Raw genomic sequence first — 19,974 nt, 5'->3', positions numbered from 1 at the left:
CGTAAAGTACTATTCATGATTTATCATCTAATAAAAACAAAAATATTAATTGTAAATTTTTTTAAGCAAGACGAAGAGTCAAATATTATAGGTAAAAAGTAAAAGATTGGTTTATTTTGAGACGGAGAAAGTACTCCACAAATATAAATCTGAGCTAGCGTTCCATTGGAAACTTACAGAAAAAAGAAACAAGAATAATGATCGTTCGTAACATTTCAATCAAGCCCAGTATTTTATAGGGGAGGTAAACAAAAGAGCCAGCTAAATGCCTAAACATGATTTTTTTCCAAAGTTGTATTCAGGACCTAGGCCTATCAAGAATGTTTGGATTTGACTGTCGAATTCTAGTGCATAGGCAAGTAGTTGGTTGCCAATTGAGCCCAGCCCATGAGGGATGGATAGGCAATTATTGTTGCAGAATCCGAATCGCAAATGCAATCGTGCTCAATAATCAAAACTACCTTTTGTTTATATTTATAGTTTGTTCATCGTTTGGCTTTTGAGGAAAAAAACAAAATATTTATAAATAAAAATAATTTGTGAATAAAACTTTTATACATGTGTGTGCTAAGTGATCTAAAAGCAAATGTTAAAAAAAATAAACGACAATGAAAGAACTCTAAATTTAAGTTTAAAAAATAATCAAATTTAGCTTATAAGTATAAGAAAAAAAAGAAAAGATGAGTCTAGGAAACATGCCGCCTCTTAATAGTAATTAGTAAGTGATAAGTATAATCCTCAATTTAGAAACATTCTGCCAATGTGTTTTCCTGAACCCCTGGCTGAATTTCTGAGTTGCTCAGTCCAAAGAATTCAATGGCAAAGTTGAAAGTTGAAAGAAGAACCGACCAACCATTGCTGAAAAATCCAAACAAAAAAAAAATGCGATCGAGCTATATATATAATCGCCAAAACTGAATTTTTATTAGTGATGTGAGCGGATTACTCCTTATTCACAGCTTCATCCAACTTGATCTCTCTCTCTCTCTCTCTCTCTCTCTCTACAGATACACTGCTGCAAGTGCAGGAAATATATGGTTATCTGATCTCAAGTGCGTAAATGTGGCAAACGACACACCGGCAAAGATAAGATGACCTGAAACCTGATCGACCACACTATATATGCTTTAGCAGTGATGGCTCATGGATATATGCATCTCATCTTACTATGCAATCCACAGACCCAGGATGAGATAATTAATCTGTTTGAGTCATGGACCCTCTTTAATTTGCTCCCTGATGTCAGCTATATCCGTCGTGATCTATCATTATCTCTTTTTCTAAAAACTAAAAAGACACAAGGGCAATAACTCTGCTAGTAGCTACTCATTTAATCTTAAGAAGAGAACATAAAAGAAATCCAACATATGTATCTATAACAATGTCACTTGCTGTGCCCTCCTGTATCACAAATTATTGTACCTATATAAAAATATAAATAATAGAATTAACTATTATAAAGTAAAAAATTGCTTTAAAAATATAAGATAATGAGTTTTTCAATAAAAACCTTTACAAAACACACAGTTTAACAGATTGAGATACGTACAAACAAAATTCAAGAAAAGAAAATGCGGTTGATTAGGTGGAACGAACACAGCTAGCCATAATATTTCAAGAATAAACAGGTAAGTACAAGTAAGGTCATCGTTCATGTCATCTTTCAGTAACAGAAAGCAGCAACAAGGGAGGATATGATGGAAAAGTCTATAAACGCGTAGAGAGAGAATTTATTCAGCTGCAACAACTAAAAGAATCTGTGTACATTTGTTGAATAATAACCCAAGAATATTCAGCTTTATGTGACATATGTTTCCTCCCACAAAAAAAAAATAACGCTAGCCCTACTTTTTGATGTACCGGTAAGATCTAGAGAAACAAGGGCAGGCATGCATGATTCTTGCTCTCTCTACCAGGGGCCATCAGAAAAATATCAATGCATTATATTGGATGTTACTCCCCAAGAACACAAAAAAAATTGGAGAATTTGATGGCAAAATTAACAAATTAGTGGACAGTGGGGAACATAATTAACGGAGGTGAGCTCACTGATCTTGTGTGGGGTTACTGACACCACTATGTCACTAGCTAGCTAATTAACACCATTGGGGTTAACCACTAGTGGTGTAAACAAATCACAGAGATAATGCTAGGTTAATCAGAATTAGGAGCATAAAGTGGGTGCAAAAGGAGAAAAGAAAGGCCCTGCCCCCTTATCACCACCTTTTCCACCATGAATTTTTATTCAATTAATTCATCCCTTATCACCAAAGCCACTTGGCATTTTTCCTTTCTTGCAAGTTGCATCGATCACCCGTGGACATATGCTAGAGCTACACCTACACCTAGCTCCAAGATGAAACTCATAGGGCAGGCTTGAAATTGCTCTCAGTGAGTACTCGACAGTAACAATCTGTCAGTGGAGAATTTTAATGGGAAGCTCTTGATATGGCTATTGATTAGGTGGAAACTTGGCGCCTTGTTAATTGTGTGAGATTTGCATTAGAAAATGCTATGCTTGAGCTACACATTAAATGGATTTTTAGGCCATGCAGGAATTGTCTTTATGGCTTCAGCTTAGATTCTATATGTTACAATATTCCAGCTAGCTGTTATCAAATATGCAATTTTGATCAATTTTCAAAAGCTATGAAACCATAATCCGCCAAAGAAGAGAAGTCACAAATACTCTCTCCGTTCGAAAATATTTGGTAAAGTTTGACTTGGCGCACATCTCTAACATCAAACGTCGACGGTCAATTTCTCCTAAATTATATTATTATCTATGGCGGAACCAACATTATATGAAATTACATCCAAGCATGAATTCAATGATTATTTTTGTATCTCTTAAAAATACATATGATTAGACTAATTGTTAGTCAAAGTTCTAATGTTTAAATAATCTTGATGTACTTATATATATCTTCCAATAGATTGAGGGTGTGTCACAGTTACAAACTACTACTAAATGTTTGACGTCTTTGACTTTTTTTATACACGTTTGACTACTCGTTTTATTCAAAAAATTTACATATTTATTAATTATTTTTATATCATTTTATTTATTGTTAAATATAATTTTATGTATATTTATAGTTTTACATATTTGACAAAAAAAATTTGAATAAGACGAAGATATGCCTACTATATATAAAAGCGACCGAAATTGCTAGTGCGCGTAGCAATTTTTTTTTGCCTGTTGCCCATGAACGGTGTAGATCACCAATTAAACACTGGTAGCTAGTGACAGTGAGATTAAAACAGCTAGCTGTGGTATGAGATGTGGTTTAGACTATTGGAGGGATGGAAAGGTAATTAGATGTGAGGAAAAGCTGGAAAGGGACATGCACACACAACATGGCATAATATTGGGGATGCATATATGGTGATGGATTATTATCCCCTAATTAATCTTCTTCTCCTTCCCTGCTGCTTGCTCATGGCCTCTTGATCTGAGGCATATATCTTTTTCAGTTAGTACTGATCTCTTGACTCTTGTGTGTCTCTCCAATGCTAGCTGCTTGGAGAGTTTGTATTATTAGATTCCCATGAAACCACTGCCGCCATGCACTATACCGTGATTGCTTGCTGGTATCTTGGAATATATGTTTATTATTTTTGGGTGAAGATTCTCTATATATGTTCTATATATGTGTATGTTGCATGCTGTACATTATGCTCTCTCATTGTTCATGGTAGAGAGTCAAGATTCTTTTATATGTGTTTCTTGGGATATATAGAAGCAATTTTCACATGATCTAATGGCAGTACTATGAGTGCTTGTTTGATACTTTACTTGATTGTGAACAGAATTGCACAACTAATCACCATTGAATTACCTCCTCATGTGATTTAGGGGAAGTTTTATTATGAGACTTTAATTGGTGGATCATCGGCAAAAAAATCCCCTGAAATCAGCTCTACACATAGAGATTTATTTTGAATGGTTTCTTCATTCATATGCAGATTACAGAGACTATATAATTAATTGCATGAATTTAATTTTAACTTTATTTCGGTAAAACTGAAATATGGTATGCTAGCTTTTCACCGGCACTTATCTTAAACTCTTATAATCACTTCTCCAAATATTTCAAACTCTGTTAATCACTCTGCCAAGATCTGAAACACTGCAAAACTGCAGTATAAATACAAGGTAAAAATCAGTCATAGGTTTTTAATTACCAGATTAAACAGGTGACAAATATTCACTGCTTACACTGAATGGCATAAAAGCATACATAACATATATACATACTTACATATACCAGGAAAGCAATATACATATAGCACTTGATCTCATCAGTCTGAACTACTAATACTCTCTCTCTCTCCTACATGTACACAAAGCTAGGCATGCTGACTGATCAAGCTAGATAACAGCAGGGTCTGACAGGCAATGCATAATACGTGCATCAACATGTAATTACAGTAGACAGATGCAAGGATATGCAGTGCATGCAACCAAAGGCAAATATAGATCGAGTTCATCAGAGCTAGTCGTCGTCGTCAGCTAAGCTAAAACAAGAGCAGATCGATCAAGAAATTAATCTCGGGCGTTGTTTTGCTTTGAGTGCTATTGTGAGGCATCGAGCATCTTCTTGTAGTACTCCTCGTCGTCGATCCTCCACAGCGAGTAGTCGTCGGTGCAGTATTGATCCCAGACCGGCGAGGCCATCGCCGCCGCGGCGGCGTCGTGGCCACCGCAGCCAGCTGCCCAGCTCTCGGCTTCGGCCGCAGCGATCTCGTTCCACAGCTGGTCCATGGTGTAGTCCATCTGCTCCTCCTGCTGCTGGTGGTGGTGGTGGCTCGCCGGCGTGGTGGCCGCCACCAGCTGGTCGACGGCGTCGTCGTCGCCGCCGCTGTTGCTTTCTTGCAGCGCCCTGGTGAGTGCCGAGGAAGTCGTCGTCGTCGTCGTCGTCGTAGCCGTCGTGACCGTCCCGTTGTTGGAAGAGGCCGAGGCCGAGGCGGAGCAGGAGGAGGTGAGCGACGACGACGACAACAAGGACCCGGACGACGAGGTCGGCGCCGCCGACGAAGCAGGCGTCTTCTTCTTCTTGGCCTCCTGCGCCATCTTCCTCATGTGCGTCCTCCAGAAGTTCTTGATCTCGTTGTCGGTGCGGCCGGGGAGGCTTCGGGCGATGCGTGACCAGCGGCTGCCCCACTGCGCGTGGAGCTGGAGGATGAGGCGCTCCTCGTCGGCGGTGATGCGGCCGCGCTTGAGGCCAGGGTGCAGGTAGTTGACCCACCGGAGACGGCAGCTCTTGCCTGTGCGCTTCAGACCTGAAAGGTACAAGCACCAAGGCCAACATGTGCCAGGGAGAGAGAGGCAGGGAGGAGGAAGAGGAAGAAGAAGAAGATGGTTAACACCTCAGTTTCCCGTGCGTCCTCATGCATGCACGCATGCCTCTCCTGCCTGCCACGATCGATCGCCTCTAATCTAATCTAATCCTAATCTACGAATTGAATTCGCGCATGCAACACCTCGCCTTCATCAATCGCCGCTAATTTAATTGATTGATTGAACACTCATGCATCATCACCATATATAATTCATATATCGATCGATCGATCACATCCCCCAAGTAAAAATGAAATTTTTATGCGTAATTACATATATGAATATCTTGATCTCAATTCAGAGTTTCAAATAAAAGTCAAACCTTTATGTATATGCGTATAGATCAATTCAGGAGTTTCAGATAAAAATCAAACCTTTATGTATTGCATCTTGATCAATTCAGAGTTTCAGATAAAAATCAAACCTTTATCTAGATGATTTCAGAGTTTCAGATTAAAAAAAAAACATGTTGAAAAATGTGATGAGGGGATGGATGGATCAGATACATGAGTGAGCTGAGATGGGATTATGCATGTCTGGTCCGGTGTTGCATGCGCGTATGAGAAGATGGAGGAGGAAGAAGAGATTAATGAAATGAAATGAACAAGCTAGAAATTAATTGAAGAGAAATTAGAAGCGGTCGCTCGATCGGGGGAGAGAGAGGCATGCAGTGCAGGTCACCCGCCACCGCGCAAACCTGAGACCTTTGCTAAGAAATCCCAACGACGTTCCCCGAACAAGCGCACGAACCATACCAGTTGGACGTCCTCCTGCTCCGTCCATGGCCCCTTCCTCATCCTACTTACATCATCACCACTCATATTCTTCTTCTTGTTACCGCCTCCGCCGCCGCCGGACACCATCATCACCTCCTCCTCCACCTCCACCTCCGCCATCGCCGTCTTCGCCTTCTTGCCCACCATCCTCAACTGAAGAAGATGATGACGAAGAAGAAGAAGAAGAAGAAGAGAAGAAAGGCACTAACTCTGAATATTGTGAGCTGTGAAAAAAAGAAGAAGAAGGAACTGGAAAGGATATACGACTTGCAATGAGTTTAGCTTTGCTATGGCTAATAATGGAGGCTCTGTAGTGGCCACTTAGGATATATATAGAGGTGGAAGAGGACAAGCGGACATGGACAATTGTTCAGAGATCGACAGATACAAGTGAGCTATAGCTAGTGGAATAATATGAAGCAAGTGCCAAGTGCATGCCGTCTGTATCATCTCATCTCCATCGATCAGTGCGCCGTGATGTCTGCAGCTAGCTAGTGCATGTACATGGCGGACATGCCATGGCAGCTATCGATCGATCCCTCCATGATTGCAACGATCGACGAGCTGGCTAGCTGGAGTGAATCCATGATGGCGATCCATCCATCGCTGCATGGATCCATGGCTAGCTTTAATTTGAGCTTCGAAGCTCTGTGCATGCCATTTCTGACCCTTCAATTCCCCAATGTGACACTTGTATTTCCCTCCCAAATCCCAATATAAATTTGTTTGTTCGTTTGCTTGCTTAATTTGTCGTATCTCCCAGCTGCAACTATCTGCAGTCGTATTGTTGCTGTCATACGTGTTCAGCTACCCATTCTTCTTTCTTGTTTCAGTGTAGGGGGCTTCACATTTGTCGCCTCAATGTAATGCCAAGACGAACTGGTCCAGACCAACTTTTTGTTGTTGTTTTTCCCTCCTATTTAGTGTGCAACATATTCACGTTGAAATTTCGGTAGCTCACTCTCAATGGGAGTTTCGTAGAGGTTCCATTCTAATTAAATGAGATGTCGCCTAAGCTAGTATGGTGATATGGTAAAGTATTTATAAGGAGAGAGATACAGACAGTTTTATCAAAATGAAACTAGTGTTCACCGTTTGTAACACGTTGAGAACCATGTGAAACTTTCATTAAGAGGGTTTATGTTTCATCTCAGAATATTTTATCAACTCCAATTGGTCATTTAGATGCCACATTTAAATGGTCTACTAATATATGAAACTGTGAAACGAAACCTCGTAATGGGAGACTTAGTTTTATTCATCAAATAAAATGTCCTTACATAACATGACACTTTTCGAAACCACGTAACAAACTCTTGCATTAAGAATCACCTTAAAACAATCTTGCTTTCCTCGACACATTTTGTTTTCTAGAGAAAATTAAAGCTCAGCTATTGTGAAGGTCACCTTTTTTTTAGCTCCATTGTTTTGAGCATCTTTTGTTTTTAATTTTGCTTTAAATCGGTATCTCTAACTAGTGTCTTTGATCTTTTCCAATGCTCTGCCTCGCTCCTTTCAAACCCTGTAGAGATATGGTTTTGTGAAAGTCAATATGAGATAAATATCCCCTTAATTACATGTCTTGCATGATTCTCTTGGCGCCTTCTAGATGATAGATAGCTAGCAAGTGCATCTCTGTGTATTTATGTTAATTAATCCACATGTTGCAATTCTTAAGGATATCCTTGCTTCTCTTTTGAAGGAAAAAGGAATGGGAGAACTTGTTCTCTATTGATGATTGACCAAAAGAAAGGATAGGTGCAAGCATGCATCATGCACTCTTGCATGCATCATATACATATAAGATATCTGGAATAACATGCAAAAGTTGAGATAAAAAAAGAATATAAGTATTTTGTGTTGATTATAACTTGAAATTGACTTTGTATTTGACTTTCTTTTTTCTAAAATTTTTAGATATATGTTATATACTTTGTCATTTTATACTACTATATACTCTATATTGATTTTTCAAGTAGTTTAAAATATAAGTTATACATATACTTTACCACTTTATTTTAGTAGGCATTGTAAAGTTACAATATAATATTCTAAAAGCTTTTTAACAATATATCTAATATTATGTTTCATGTATGCAATCTTTTTATACACACTAGAAAAACTTCTGAAAATTGATCAATTTCAAACCGGTAGTTCATAGACAAGAAATAGACATTTCATATTGGTCATTCATGGAATCTGGGATATATATGAATTTGATGGTTACTTTCATCCTTGCATACAAGTATGTGTACTACTAACAAGGAGACTATATCTATATATTTTTTTTAATAAAACGACTCTAGCATCAGTATAGCCAACATATAGATGGTTTTAAACAAACTTGCACTTTTAGTTAGTTTCACTTCAATGTCGGAAGAAAAAATTATAAAAAGGAAGAGAGGACGGAGTAGCAATTTGCAATGACATCCAGCATATATAATGAACAATCTGCAGCCATTGGTTAGAGCCTAATTAACAGTGATCTTGTTTTCTTTTGAGAGATGTGTGGAGTGTGGGGACATGTCATTTGGGAATTAAAAGCCAAAGTAGTGTCGCCGTGGTGGTCTACCACCCAATCTTGCTATTAGTGGTATACATTCTACCCAACGTTATCGCACAAAAAGGTGTACACCACTATCTACTTTAAATCATTATTGTTCTTAGATGACTCTCTCTCACTTAGTGCCTCAAAGATAAATGGTTAATCTATCGTACCAAAACTAGAGATTCGTTTCAGTCCAACAAAAAGTAACAAAAAATACCTCGAGATACCGGTAACTCGTGGTACCAAATCGTTTCTGATCGTTGGAGCACATATACTCAGCTAGATGCAATGGTGAAAAACGATTTGATACCTCGACATACTTTTTGTTAGACCGGAGCAAATCTCCCAAAACTAAAACCAGCGACCACCATGTTGACCAATGTCCACCAATATTATTGTCACGTTAATATTAGGAATGGGGGAATTTATATAGTTGGTCATGGTGTATGATCTGTAATATATTGTTTGTAATTTCACTGCTACAGGATAATTGTATTTTAGAAACAAAAAGTTAGCGTTATATATTATATGTAATTCTACCTTAAGACAAATAAAATTATCTATAGCTCCCAAAAAATTTGGTTACTTAATGGAAAAAAAATTGCTCCAAACATCAACCAGGCCATACACAACAACTTACCTATAAATACTATGGAAATTGGCCGTGGATCTGTCATCTAGCCATGTAGAAATAGGTCCCAAAACATTTTTGAAAGAAACAAAACAGTATATTTCACCTTTTATTTTTCGGTATGCTTATACCTATAAACCAAAATTTGAATCTTCAACCTTAAATTTGAAGTCAATTTTGAGATTTTTTTTCAAAGAATTATATTTTCTAGCATTGGGGATTGGCTTTTATATTGCTAAAATATTTATATAAAAGTTGTATTTACGAATTATTTTCGTTTGTAAATATGTCACCCACTAACAAGGCATGTAAACAGCCATATACTTAGTGCATCATTTAATTAACATTTCCCTAAAGATCTTTTTAGATAATAAAATTTATTCTACCCTTTGCTTAAAAGAAATTACAGCCAAGGCATTTCTTTAAAGATAGCATTGCATATTGTTCTGGCTCTTAGTTAACCACAGTGGTATACTCAGTGCTCGACTCCACCAACTCTTTCGCGAATTATCTCCATAAAAATAATACAGTTCTCTATCTATGTCAATTCCTTTTGCTTGGAAGTGGTATGATATATTGATCAATTTCTCAGGGTTACTGTTAAGCTATGCTATATGGCTTTTCATCATTCCTCCCAAGAAAGGTTAAATCGACGGGATAAGTGCTGTGGATGGCAGTGCAGACGTCGTGCAACGTACGGTTCAAATTGCAACTTAATGCACGGCACGATCTATGACACATACTTGTCCTCCTCGCTAGCCATATCGATCGAAGCCTGCCGGTTCAAAAGAGTTTAGTATTTTTTGTTCACCTATAGCTTTTGTCATGTCAAGGGGAGGCCAACTCTTGGGTCATCTTTTTGTTTTTCTGAATAAAAAAGTCAAACGATATATTTATAAACGAAAAATAATTTATTATTAAAATTTGTATGTATGTATTTTTAGTGATCTAAAAACAAATGCTAAAAAATAAACTACCATAAAAAAACTCTAAAATTAGCTTTAAAATTTAATGTTGAAAATTTAAATTTTGGCTAATAAGTATAAGCAAAAGCTAAAAGATAGGAGTGTTAACACCTACATCAGCAATATTACAAGACAGTGCACAACACTATCATCGATGCAAGTTGATCCTGGGATAAGAAAAGCAAGAGCAAATTAAGTCTCAATGAATTTATATATGACTAGTTGAGCTTGGTTGGAGTGAAACATTTAGTCTTAGTTAGCACATCAATTTGTTTGAGTGGCTCCTCTAATTGTTGAATTATGGAAAAACTGCACAAGGCTATATACATGTTTCGTGTCTCATGGTTAACCCTAATTGACTCTGATTAAAATAGGAGGAGAATTTTTACTTAGAGAAGAAGGTAGCATCTGGAGATAGAATTTGCTGACGTGAAAGTCAGGGAAAGGTGAGATGGACAGCACCAAGCATGTTGGATTGGCCTCATCTCTTCTTTATATCATCAAGATGGCTTAATCGACACCATATTATTCTTATCCCTAGATTATTCAATCCATTCGATTTGGCTCTAATACTCGCTAAGATTTTGCCTGAGCTCGCTTTTCTTGCCGGGATTTTGAGTGTGATTTGTTCATTTTGAAATGTATAAGCACGCGCAATACAAGAAAGTAACATTGTTTGCTCAAGGACGTCATCTTTTCGCTTTTTCAAGAAAAAATCCACATATCATATTAAAAAAAGTTATGAATCAAACTGTTATATATGTGTTCTTACCCATTTAAAAATAAACTACAACAAAAACCTTCAAACTTAACTCTAAATTTAAGGTTTAAATTTAAATTTTGGTTTATAAGCATAAGCAGAAGTAAAAATATGGCGATGTAAAATTTTCCATGATTGGGGGCATTTGACTTAACTTTGTCGCTTATTGGAGCTTTATAAGAGTGCTGCAACATAGTGTTCATGGGATTATCATTGGATGGGGCCGATCAATCGAAGCCTATCCTCACATATCCCTATTCAACACATCAATCAGCAGGTAGAACAGCACAATGCACACAGCACGCTTCTGCAGTAGAGCACATCTCACTGTTACTATAAAGATACAGCCTTATCAAATGTCCAACTAGCTAGCACAGGTACAAAACTCGCGCGAATTTCGCATGAAACAGAACTTGATTCCGTAAATAATTGAGCCTACATACAATGATACAAATGGCAGCATTATCTTTCAGAAAAAACCAAAAGAAAAAAAAGACATTTCAAATGGCAACAGGAATTTCACCAGAAACAGAACTTAGGCTTACGCATAAAAGAATGCAAGAGTTTCACAGGAAGTAGAACAATTCGAGCCGGAAGGATCTTGTCCCATGCGTGCGTGCATGGGGATGGCTGACCTTTTGGTCCCTGGAAAGCCAGGCCAAGAACAAAGATAGATAGATAGTAGTGATAGGCTACCCAGCAGTAGCAGAGAAATGCTGGGTGCCATTGCCACTTTGCACAGGTACCCCTTTGCCTTTCCATCTGCCAAAAACGTGCCGTCTCATGTACACGCCTGTCCCTACTGCTTGATTTGCTTTCCTGTGCCAGCACAACACATCCAAAGGCAGCTACAGATCTAAACAGGCCAAAGGTCAAACAAAAAATGGAGGAGCCAGTGCAACTTGACGATGCAAAGGTAATGGGCAGCGTAGCAGTTGTGGGAATCACATTGGAGCAACTGGGCAGCACACTACTGGATTCTGGAAACTACAAGTTTTATCTGCAATGGCCACAGTTCCTGAGTCATCAATGGCAAAGGTTAAGTACTATTGGAGCTCCTGACATTACAAAACATCTTCCGTAGCGAAACAGAATCAACAGAAGTGTGCTTATAATTTGATCCATAACAGTAAGCCTGCTCAGTGGAAGTTGGGCTTCGCTAGGATCATGATTCATTGACCCAAGTGTTGGGAACTATAGAAGCAATCAAATATCTGCACTACAAAGTGCCTTAGGCAACAGGAAAGCCAGTGGCCAACTAGGGAAAGAAACAGATCACCTCCGGCCATCATTTGAACCCACTACATCAAATTCAGCCTTATTTAGGAAGAGCAGCATCTTTATTGAGCCCCTGGAGCTCAGCTCTTTCCACCCTCCTCTTCTTTCATCTTTTTCTCCCATCTCCGTTTCTGAAGAAATAAAAAATCAAGCAGACACAGCAAAACAACAGCCAGTTAGATATATTTGCATGCCATGGTTGTATGCAGTAAATTGTTGCTAGGACAATCATCACAGTAATTAGTCTTGAAAATACCAGCTCAGAAACACTTTGACTGAACTAATCGAGTCCTGGAAAACAGGATCCCCTAAACCTATTAGTAATCCATGCATGAAAGCAATTATCAAGAAAAGGGTATTTTTATAGTCTTTGAGATGGTATGTACCAGGCCTTACCACATTTTCTAGTGCAAAGTTTGGTACCTCCAGGTACTATGGCCATGTTCGGCTGTCCCTCCTACCTACCCAGATTCCCCCATTTTTCACGTGCATGCTTCCCGAATTGCTAAACGGTGTGTTTTTCCGAAAATTTTCTATAGAACAGTTGCTTTAAAATACCATATTAACCTATTTTTTAATTCTTTATAATTAATAATTAATTAATCATGTACTAATCTATTACTACGTTTTCCGTGCCGGATAACTTACCCCAAAACAAACCAAAACGAAAGCGGCCTATGTACCTCAAGGTATGATAATTTTAATGTAAAATTTGGTACCTACCGGTACTTTGTCAAGTACTGTAAAATTTCTCATTAAGAAACTGTCTACTAGCATAGGCCTTGTTTGGACATCAATGAACCAGGATTTGAGTTGAAATTCCTGGCCAATGCAAACAACGGCTCAGCTGTCAACCCTGAGGTGGACTGTTTGGGAAACTTAATGTTAATATTATAAGCTACTACCTCCGTCACAGTATATATGGGATTCTGACTATTCACTTGTAACTTTTAACCATTCGTCTTATTCAAAAATTTAGTGCAAATATAAAAATTTATAAATAATAATTAAACTACTTTTAATAATAAAGAAAATAATAAACATAACAAATAATATTTTCAAAATTTTTTGAATAAAACGAGTGGTTAAACATTACAAACAAAAAGTCAAAATTCTTATAATACGGGACGGAGGGAGTAGCTAATAGGGCCCATTCAAGTATTAGACAGCATAAACTCTAATAATCTTTCAGCACCGCAAAGCTACTTCCAGAAGTTTAATTTTCTATTTGGAGGTGAAGCTTATGACTAACTTAGGTATTTGAACTATGCTGATCTGATATTAAATGTTTTTTTAAAAAAAATTCGGAGATGGAGCCTATGCTTAACTTAAGTATTTGGAGATGGAGTAGATGATAAGCCAGGTCTGTGGAGTATCAAGTATTATGATAGATGATAAGCCAGGTATCAAGGATCTGCATGACCCAGCTGCAGCTGCAGCTGCACCCTAGGGGTCTGAGGAGCCTTCTGGGTTAGTGCATAAATAGATAGCCTTTTACTGTAAAAGATTGAAATTTTTTGTGTCCAGGTTCTTCTGGTTACGCTTACAACTGATCAGGCACAAAAATAACAGTAATTGTGTTTCGTTATGCTAATACAAGCTAGTTATTATTACAAAACAATCTCTAGGTTTCTTTTGTAAGGTCTAAAATCAGACCCCAAACAATTTTTGCATTTAAGACAAATTGAGAAATCAAGCTAGGCCTGGCAGGCCTTTATCTAAGACAAACCATACCAAACAGCATCTCAATACAGTGTATAGGTCAGAAGCAATTAACATCATGTGGTTATACAAGAAAATAAGGAGGCCCTGATGTTAGACAAACCATACATAACAGGTACTCGAACAATGAATCTCATATCTAGCTTATATTAGATGAAAGAACCCCAAGGAATTAATTTGTACTTTGTGGTATTGCGATCGAGGCTGACACTGAGACAGTATCGAGGTTATATCTTTGTACATAAAAAGATTATGACAAATACCGCGAGCAACAAATTGGAGGATAAAACAATACACCAAAACTGCAGCCATCAGCTGGGCAATGCACGCAGAGCTATACATGGGGATTGCTAACAGCAATGCGTTGTGTGCAGAATGAAATGAACAGGTAAGACGAGGAAGCAAACCTTGTAGTCAAGGAGCATCTGGGGCATCTTCTTCATGAGCTCAACCGTGTTGGCACGCCTGGAAAAAAACAACAAAATTTAAGCATGAGCAGAGAGCGCAACCAAGCAACTGGAGAGGAGGGATCCAGGGGGATGCGCGCGTACTTCTCGGCGGCGATGCGGTCGCACTTGTGGCCCTTGCGCTTGGTGCGCATCTCGCCGCGGGGAGGGTCGTAGGTCCAGTCCTCGCCGGCGAGGAGGACCTCCTTGCGGAGGCGCGCGCGCTTGCGGGCGCTGATACCGAGCGGCTTCCAGGCGCCGAGCTCCCAGTACCCCCACACCCCCTTGGTCAGCTCCCCCTTGTACTTGGCAAGCTTGTCCCTCCACGGGTAAACCCTCGCCGCCGTCTCCGCCGCCGCCGTCGCCGCCGCCTTCCCGGCCATCGTCCCCCCGCCCTAGGGTTTTGCCGCTCCGTGGCGCTTCGATGGCGGCGACGCTACGCTTCACCGGACCCGAACGATGGGCCACAAAACTTCCGGCCCAACCTAAATGGGCCTCACAGTTTAGGCCCAACTAGGAAGGCCAGTTTCATCTCCGGGCCAACTTTAATGGGCCGCATACAAATACTGTGCCGGCTCAAATATTATGGGCCTCAGGTATCAAATCGGCAGCGTAAGGCCTCGGCCCATTAGAAGCAGAGAGGCAGAGGAGAAAACCTCGCAACCGCCGCCGCCGCCGCCGCCGCAGCAGCAGCCATGGTGCTCGCGCGCAAGAAGCTGAAGCAGAAGCTCCGCAAGGTCGTTCCCGGAGGAGATGCTGAGGCGGTGGCGGAGGTGGGGTCCCCAGAGGATGGGCTCGTCTCCTCCAAGTCCAAGCGGCCCCGCCCGAAGCGCCCCAAGAAGGTGAAGGAGCCTGTGCAGAGGCGGAAAAGGCAGTCGGAGGAGCAGTTCAGGAGGGAGGTGGATCTGAGGAGGGAGGAGAGGAGGAAGGAGAAGAAGGAGAAGAGGAGGATTAGGAGATTGATGGAGGCGGCGGCGGCGGCGGGCAAAGTACAGGTGGAACCGGAGTGTGAGGAGGCGGAAGCAGAGGGTGAGGAAGAGGCCGCGGTGGCGGAGGGGGAGCAGGCTCCGGGACCAGACGGAGCGACCAAGGCGAAGAACCAAAAGGTGGTTGAGAAACGCAAGCCCAAGGTGAAGAACCAGGAGCTGCAGCAAGTAGGTGACCATGCAGTTCGATCTGACGATCCCTTCTTGGCACAGGAGAGGTGAGTAATCGGTGCTTCAAAGACTGGTGCTTTCGTATTCCAGTTCATTCTTTGATTTGTGACATGTAATGTAGATTAACAGGGTCATCTGCATATTCGATGCAAAAGCAAAATAAATTCTGAATAACAATTTTATATATGTGTTCGTAGCAATCTAAAAGCAAAGACTTAAAAATAAACTACGATAAAAAACCCAAAATTCAAATTTTGGCTTGTAAGCGTAAGTAAAAGCGAAAGGATGAGGCCCTAATGTTGATAGTAAGATGCCGTTCTCGTCAAAAATTTAAGAGAAGATAGGATAGCATGTCGGTCGGATGTGAATGTGAGCATGTGTACAGTCTAATAGGAGTGTTGTTAATAGTTAATATATCGTTCTTGTGGAAACGTAAGATAGTAACATAACATGTTGATATGATGTGATTGTTTGCATAGAATGGTATACAAGTTTATGTGGAGATCTAGTGGTTCTACCTTGTTTTGCGTTGTTTTGATTTGTCATGACTTCAGTATAGGCAGTTTCACAATTCAGAAGAAATAATGTGGCCATTTGGATTGGTTATCATCAAACCAGTCTGTTTATAAAGTAGATACTTTAAAAAGCCCAGCCCTTTTCTTTTTTAACTCTGAAACAGAGCTGTAAATTGCTTGCTATGGAGTTTAAAAGGTACTTGCTTTGCGGTGGTATTGTCATCACTTTTTTATGAAATGAGATCGTCCTATTTTACTGCTTGCTGTTTTTTGGACTTTTTCAAATTAGCTGTGTAATGTATTACACCCTTGTTTTAGTGAGGAAAATGCAAAGAAGGTGTATGTTGGTGGCATCCCATACTATTCTTCTGAGGATGACATAAGAAGCTTCTTTGAAGCATGTGGCAGCATCACAGCACTGGACTGTATGACATTTCCCAAGAGTGGGAAATTCAGGGGCATTGCCATTCTCACATTTAAGGTCAGCTCCAAAACCTGTCTTGTTTTATTTAGTCCATTTTTTCATGTTCTAGTAATGATGTCAACTCACGAATGTAACAGAGAACTTAAGATAATTGCTAATTCGGTGAATTCTCAATGCACATAGTTATGATGGTAGTGGGAGAGTTTGCTCAAACTAACTACATTCCAATGCAATTTCACTTGCTTGTAGCACTGGTGTAGACATTCTTAATTTGTTTCAGAATCATGTAAGGAATTCCTCTCTGTATTCTTGTAGTAACTAATATGGTACCATTGCATCTCATTGTCATCTTATAACATTGTTTTAGGCCAAATATGCTGTTTTAGTTTAATTTCATATGATGGATCAAAACCATCTTAATGAAAGCACTGGGTGCTCCTTGAAATCTGTTACTGCCAATCATGCACATGACTTCTGTGGCAGCATGCTTTTGCCATTTTCTCTGTATTTTAACCTGACTGATTATCCTTTTTCAGACTGATGCTGCTGCACATCGGGCATTGGCTCTTGATGGTGCAGATATGTAAGCGCATTTCCTTCTGAACTTTTCTCTTTCCTTTTGTTTTCACCATAAGCGATGACATTCTTGTTGACTACTTCAGGGGAGGATTTTATTTGAAAATTCAACCTTACAAATCTAACCGTGAAAAGGAAGATTTTGCTCCAAAGATGATAGAAGGATACAATAGAGTTTATGTTGGAAACCTGGCATGGGACATAACAGAAGATGACCTGAAGAGGTTCTTTTCTGATTGCAAAATCTCATCCATCCGATTCGGAATAGACAAGGAGACAGGTGATTTCAAAGGCTATGCACATGTGGATTTTTCTGATGGTACATCTCTTGCTGTTGCCATGAAGCTTGATCAGATGGCAATTAAGGGACGGCCAGTCAGAATTAGATGTGCTGTTCCCAAGAAGGACAATCAGAAGCTCAATGGCAATGCAAATCCAGATTCATCAAAGAATAAGATACGGACATGTTATGAATGTGGCGCGCCTGGTCATATCTCTTCTTTTTGCCCTAATAAGAGCGCCTCTGAAGCCATTTCTGATGGAAAGAAGGCTAATGTTGACTCAGCCACATTATCGTCAAAGAAAAGACGGACATGCTATGAATGTGGCATTCCTGGCCATCTCTCATCGGCTTGCCCAAACAAGAAGGCTGAAGATGCTGTTTCTATTGACAAGGGGGCTGATGATGAGACAAAGTCTGCACCATCTATCACGCCTGAGGAAAATAAAATAGGTGAAGAATCAAATTCAGCAACCTCCAAGAAGAGGCGGAAATGCTATGAATGCGGCAGTCCTGGTCATCTCTCATCAGCTTGCCCCAACAAAGTTGCTGTAGTCAATTCTGACATGGAGAAACCTTATGAGGGTTCAAGTGCTGTTCCTTCAGCTCCATCCGATGGAAATAAGGCTAGTGATGACTCAAAATCTGTGCCTGCAAAGAAAAAGAAGAGGCGGACATGTTATGTATGTGGCATCGCTGGCCATCTCTCATCGGAATGCCCAAACAAAACTACCTAGATCAAATGATTTTGTTCCTGTATGGAACTTTGTAGCAATAGTTAAGCGTCCTTCATTGGACCTGAGTTATATTCATGGAAGCAATAGAGGATGTGATTCAGAAACATTTTTGCAGGCAATTCAGTATGCAATAGACACTTATTTTCATCCTTCTTTTACCTTTGTTAAAATTGAATTCTGATATCCTATAGAGAAAATGAATCAATCATCATTCAATCTATGTGCTCTGCATTTTTTTTTAATCCCAGCTTTGTCCCAAGAATTATCTGTGCCATTGAATAAACATGACCAACTGTGCAAGTTATGAATTATATCAAAAAGAAAATAAGCCAGATATGGAGCCAGTTCATACTACTCATCCCAGGCCAGGTAAACAGTGCAGCCCAGCCCCAATTTCTCTAGTATAATCAGAATTCCATGTCAGCACAGCAAACTTACTAGTGCTGCCCAATTATTATAGAAGAATAGAAATTTTTAGTAATATACTACATTATTATAGTAACCCTTAAGATTCACCCTGCTAAAATGCTAGCAACATCTTGTCCCCAGCTCACTACCAATCTGATTCGATCAGCACTAGCTCTTTTTGTGTGTGTGTGTGTGTGCTGACATCCTGTAGCACTACTGCTACTGCACTTTGGATTCATTGTCTGCTACTGATTGAGAGCCAGATCCTGAATTCATTAAGATTCAGTCCAGAGCAGTCTGCGTCAGAGTGGTGGCGACCTACGTGGAGAATGCGACCAAAACCCTAAAGAAATCCAGAGGTGCATGCACGAATACACAGATGCAAAGCCGGCTGGTTGCTCGCCGAAGCAAGCTGATTACCTCCGAGATCCCAACTGCACTGGTGAGTTCCATCACTGAACGCAGCAACCCGTTCGTGTTCTTTGTCTCTGACAGTGACTTAACTCTTTCTCAAAAGCAGGCTTTGCTTCATCCATTTTCGTGATGACCTGTGACAGCTGCATGCAGGTTGTTTAATCATGGCAAGGAAGAAGCAAAAACAATGACAAATGATCACACGATTTCTTCTTGCTGTTGTCATGAATTGATGAACCTAAACCTGCTGCGATGAAATTTCTGCAGTTTTGTTTCGTACAGAGAGGGATTCCGATGTCAAAGATCAAAGGTGCAAAATTTTCAGAAAGAGGGTTTATATCATGGAGCAAGAATACTGCTCTGTCCAGGTACTGAATGCAAAATTCTTCCGTCATTGCTCACTACTGTCATCTACTCCTGTAATGATCCACTTGCAGATCTTTCCTCTCCATTACAATTGTGGTTAGTACTAATCAGATATTTCCAACGGATCATAAAGCTGTATATTGCATTGATGGGTAGCAGCGTCACAGCACTATGCTCTACTAGCACCACTAAATTACAGCATTCACGATTGCTTTAGAATTTATTCCACTCTTCTTTTATATTTGGAGCAACCTAGAACCGCACCACAAGAGACAAGTGGATAAAACATGGCAAGCAAAGCTGAATCATAACCAGTGTCAACTGATTACTGGTCATTGTTTTCTGGTTTGCGTTTTCGCATGAGTTCTTTATTTTTCAGGACATCTGGAAATCAGCTGTTGAGTTCTAGAAATTCAGGAGTAGGTGTCCTGGTTTCTAATCTCCTCTTCTGGTATAAAATTAATTAAGCTATAGATGCTGGCTCTTAAGCAGCATGAGATGCATAATCTGCCCCCTGAATCACCAAAGATGAATGAATATACTGCCTTTTGGAAAACTGAAATCGTAGTTTCAACACTCTGACGAAAGCTCCTAATATGATATCATGTCACTAATAAACTTTTGAAT

At 39.7% G+C, this 19,974-nt stretch overlaps 3 protein-coding genes across 3 annotated transcripts; 1 reads left to right on the top strand and 2 right to left on the bottom strand.

Moving 5' to 3' along the window:
• Positions 1–4,160: 4,160 nt before the first annotated feature.
• LOC102714188 (myb-related protein MYBAS2) lies at positions 4,161–6,457 on the bottom strand. The gene is made up of 2 exons (XM_015837875.2): positions 6,100–6,457; positions 4,161–5,286 (listed from the first exon to the last, which is right to left on the bottom strand). The coding sequence occupies exons 1-2, from the start codon at positions 6,125–6,127 to the stop codon at positions 4,580–4,582; spliced, it is 735 nt and encodes a 244-aa protein (XP_015693361.2). The 5' UTR covers positions 6,128–6,457; the 3' UTR covers positions 4,161–4,579.
• A 5,072-nt stretch (positions 6,458–11,529) lies between these two features.
• On the bottom strand, positions 11,530–14,906 carry LOC102713910. Its single transcript, XM_006654855.3, has 3 exons — positions 14,576–14,906; positions 14,432–14,489; positions 11,530–12,433 (listed from the first exon to the last, which is right to left on the bottom strand). Exons 1-3 carry the CDS (start codon positions 14,851–14,853, stop codon positions 12,383–12,385), a joined length of 387 nt encoding a protein of 128 aa, XP_006654918.2. The 5' UTR covers positions 14,854–14,906; the 3' UTR covers positions 11,530–12,382.
• Positions 14,907–15,124: 218 nt separating this feature from the next.
• LOC102719014 (RNA-binding protein 34) lies at positions 15,125–18,394 on the top strand. The gene is made up of 4 exons (XM_006653911.3): positions 15,125–15,674; positions 16,461–16,623; positions 17,103–17,149; positions 17,229–18,394. The coding sequence occupies exons 1-4, from the start codon at positions 15,166–15,168 to the stop codon at positions 18,157–18,159; spliced, it is 1,650 nt and encodes a 549-aa protein (XP_006653974.1). The 5' UTR covers positions 15,125–15,165; the 3' UTR covers positions 18,160–18,394.
• The last annotated feature ends 1,580 nt before the right edge of the window (positions 18,395–19,974 follow it).

This window comes from Oryza brachyantha, chromosome 5 (genome assembly GCF_000231095.2).
Source record: "Oryza brachyantha chromosome 5, ObraRS2, whole genome shotgun sequence".
NCBI classification, from domain to species: domain Eukaryota; kingdom Viridiplantae; phylum Streptophyta; class Magnoliopsida; order Poales; family Poaceae; genus Oryza; species Oryza brachyantha.
The sequence above is the reverse complement of the archived record's forward strand: the minus strand, read 5'-3'. Positions and strand labels throughout refer to the sequence as shown.

Bases quoted from the DNA above. Each gene is read 5' to 3' on its own strand.
- LOC102714188 (XM_015837875.2), bottom strand. From the start codon at position 6,127: ATGGACGGAGCAGGAGGACGTCCAACTG. The intron at 5,287-6,099 runs GTATGGTTCGTG...TGTACCTTTCAG, and splicing joins AGCAGGAGGACGTCCAACTG to GTCTGAAGCGCACAGGCAAG.
- LOC102713910 (XM_006654855.3), bottom strand. From the start codon at position 14,853: ATGGCCGGGAAGGCGGCGGCGACGGCGGCGGCGGAGACGGCGGCGAGG. The intron at 14,490-14,575 runs GTACGCGCGCAT...GTTTTTTTCCAG, and splicing joins GACCGCATCGCCGCCGAGAA to GCGTGCCAACACGGTTGAGC. The intron at 12,434-14,431 runs GTTTGCTTCCTC...TTATTTCTTCAG, and splicing joins AGATGCTCCTTGACTACAAG to AAACGGAGATGGGAGAAAAA.
- LOC102719014 (XM_006653911.3), top strand. From the start codon at position 15,166: ATGGTGCTCGCGCGCAAGAAGCTGAAGCAGAAGCTCCGCAAGGTCGTT. The intron at 16,624-17,102 runs GTCAGCTCCAAA...ATCCTTTTTCAG, and splicing joins TTGCCATTCTCACATTTAAG to ACTGATGCTGCTGCACATCG. The intron at 17,150-17,228 runs GTAAGCGCATTT...TGACTACTTCAG, and splicing joins GCTCTTGATGGTGCAGATAT to GGGAGGATTTTATTTGAAAA.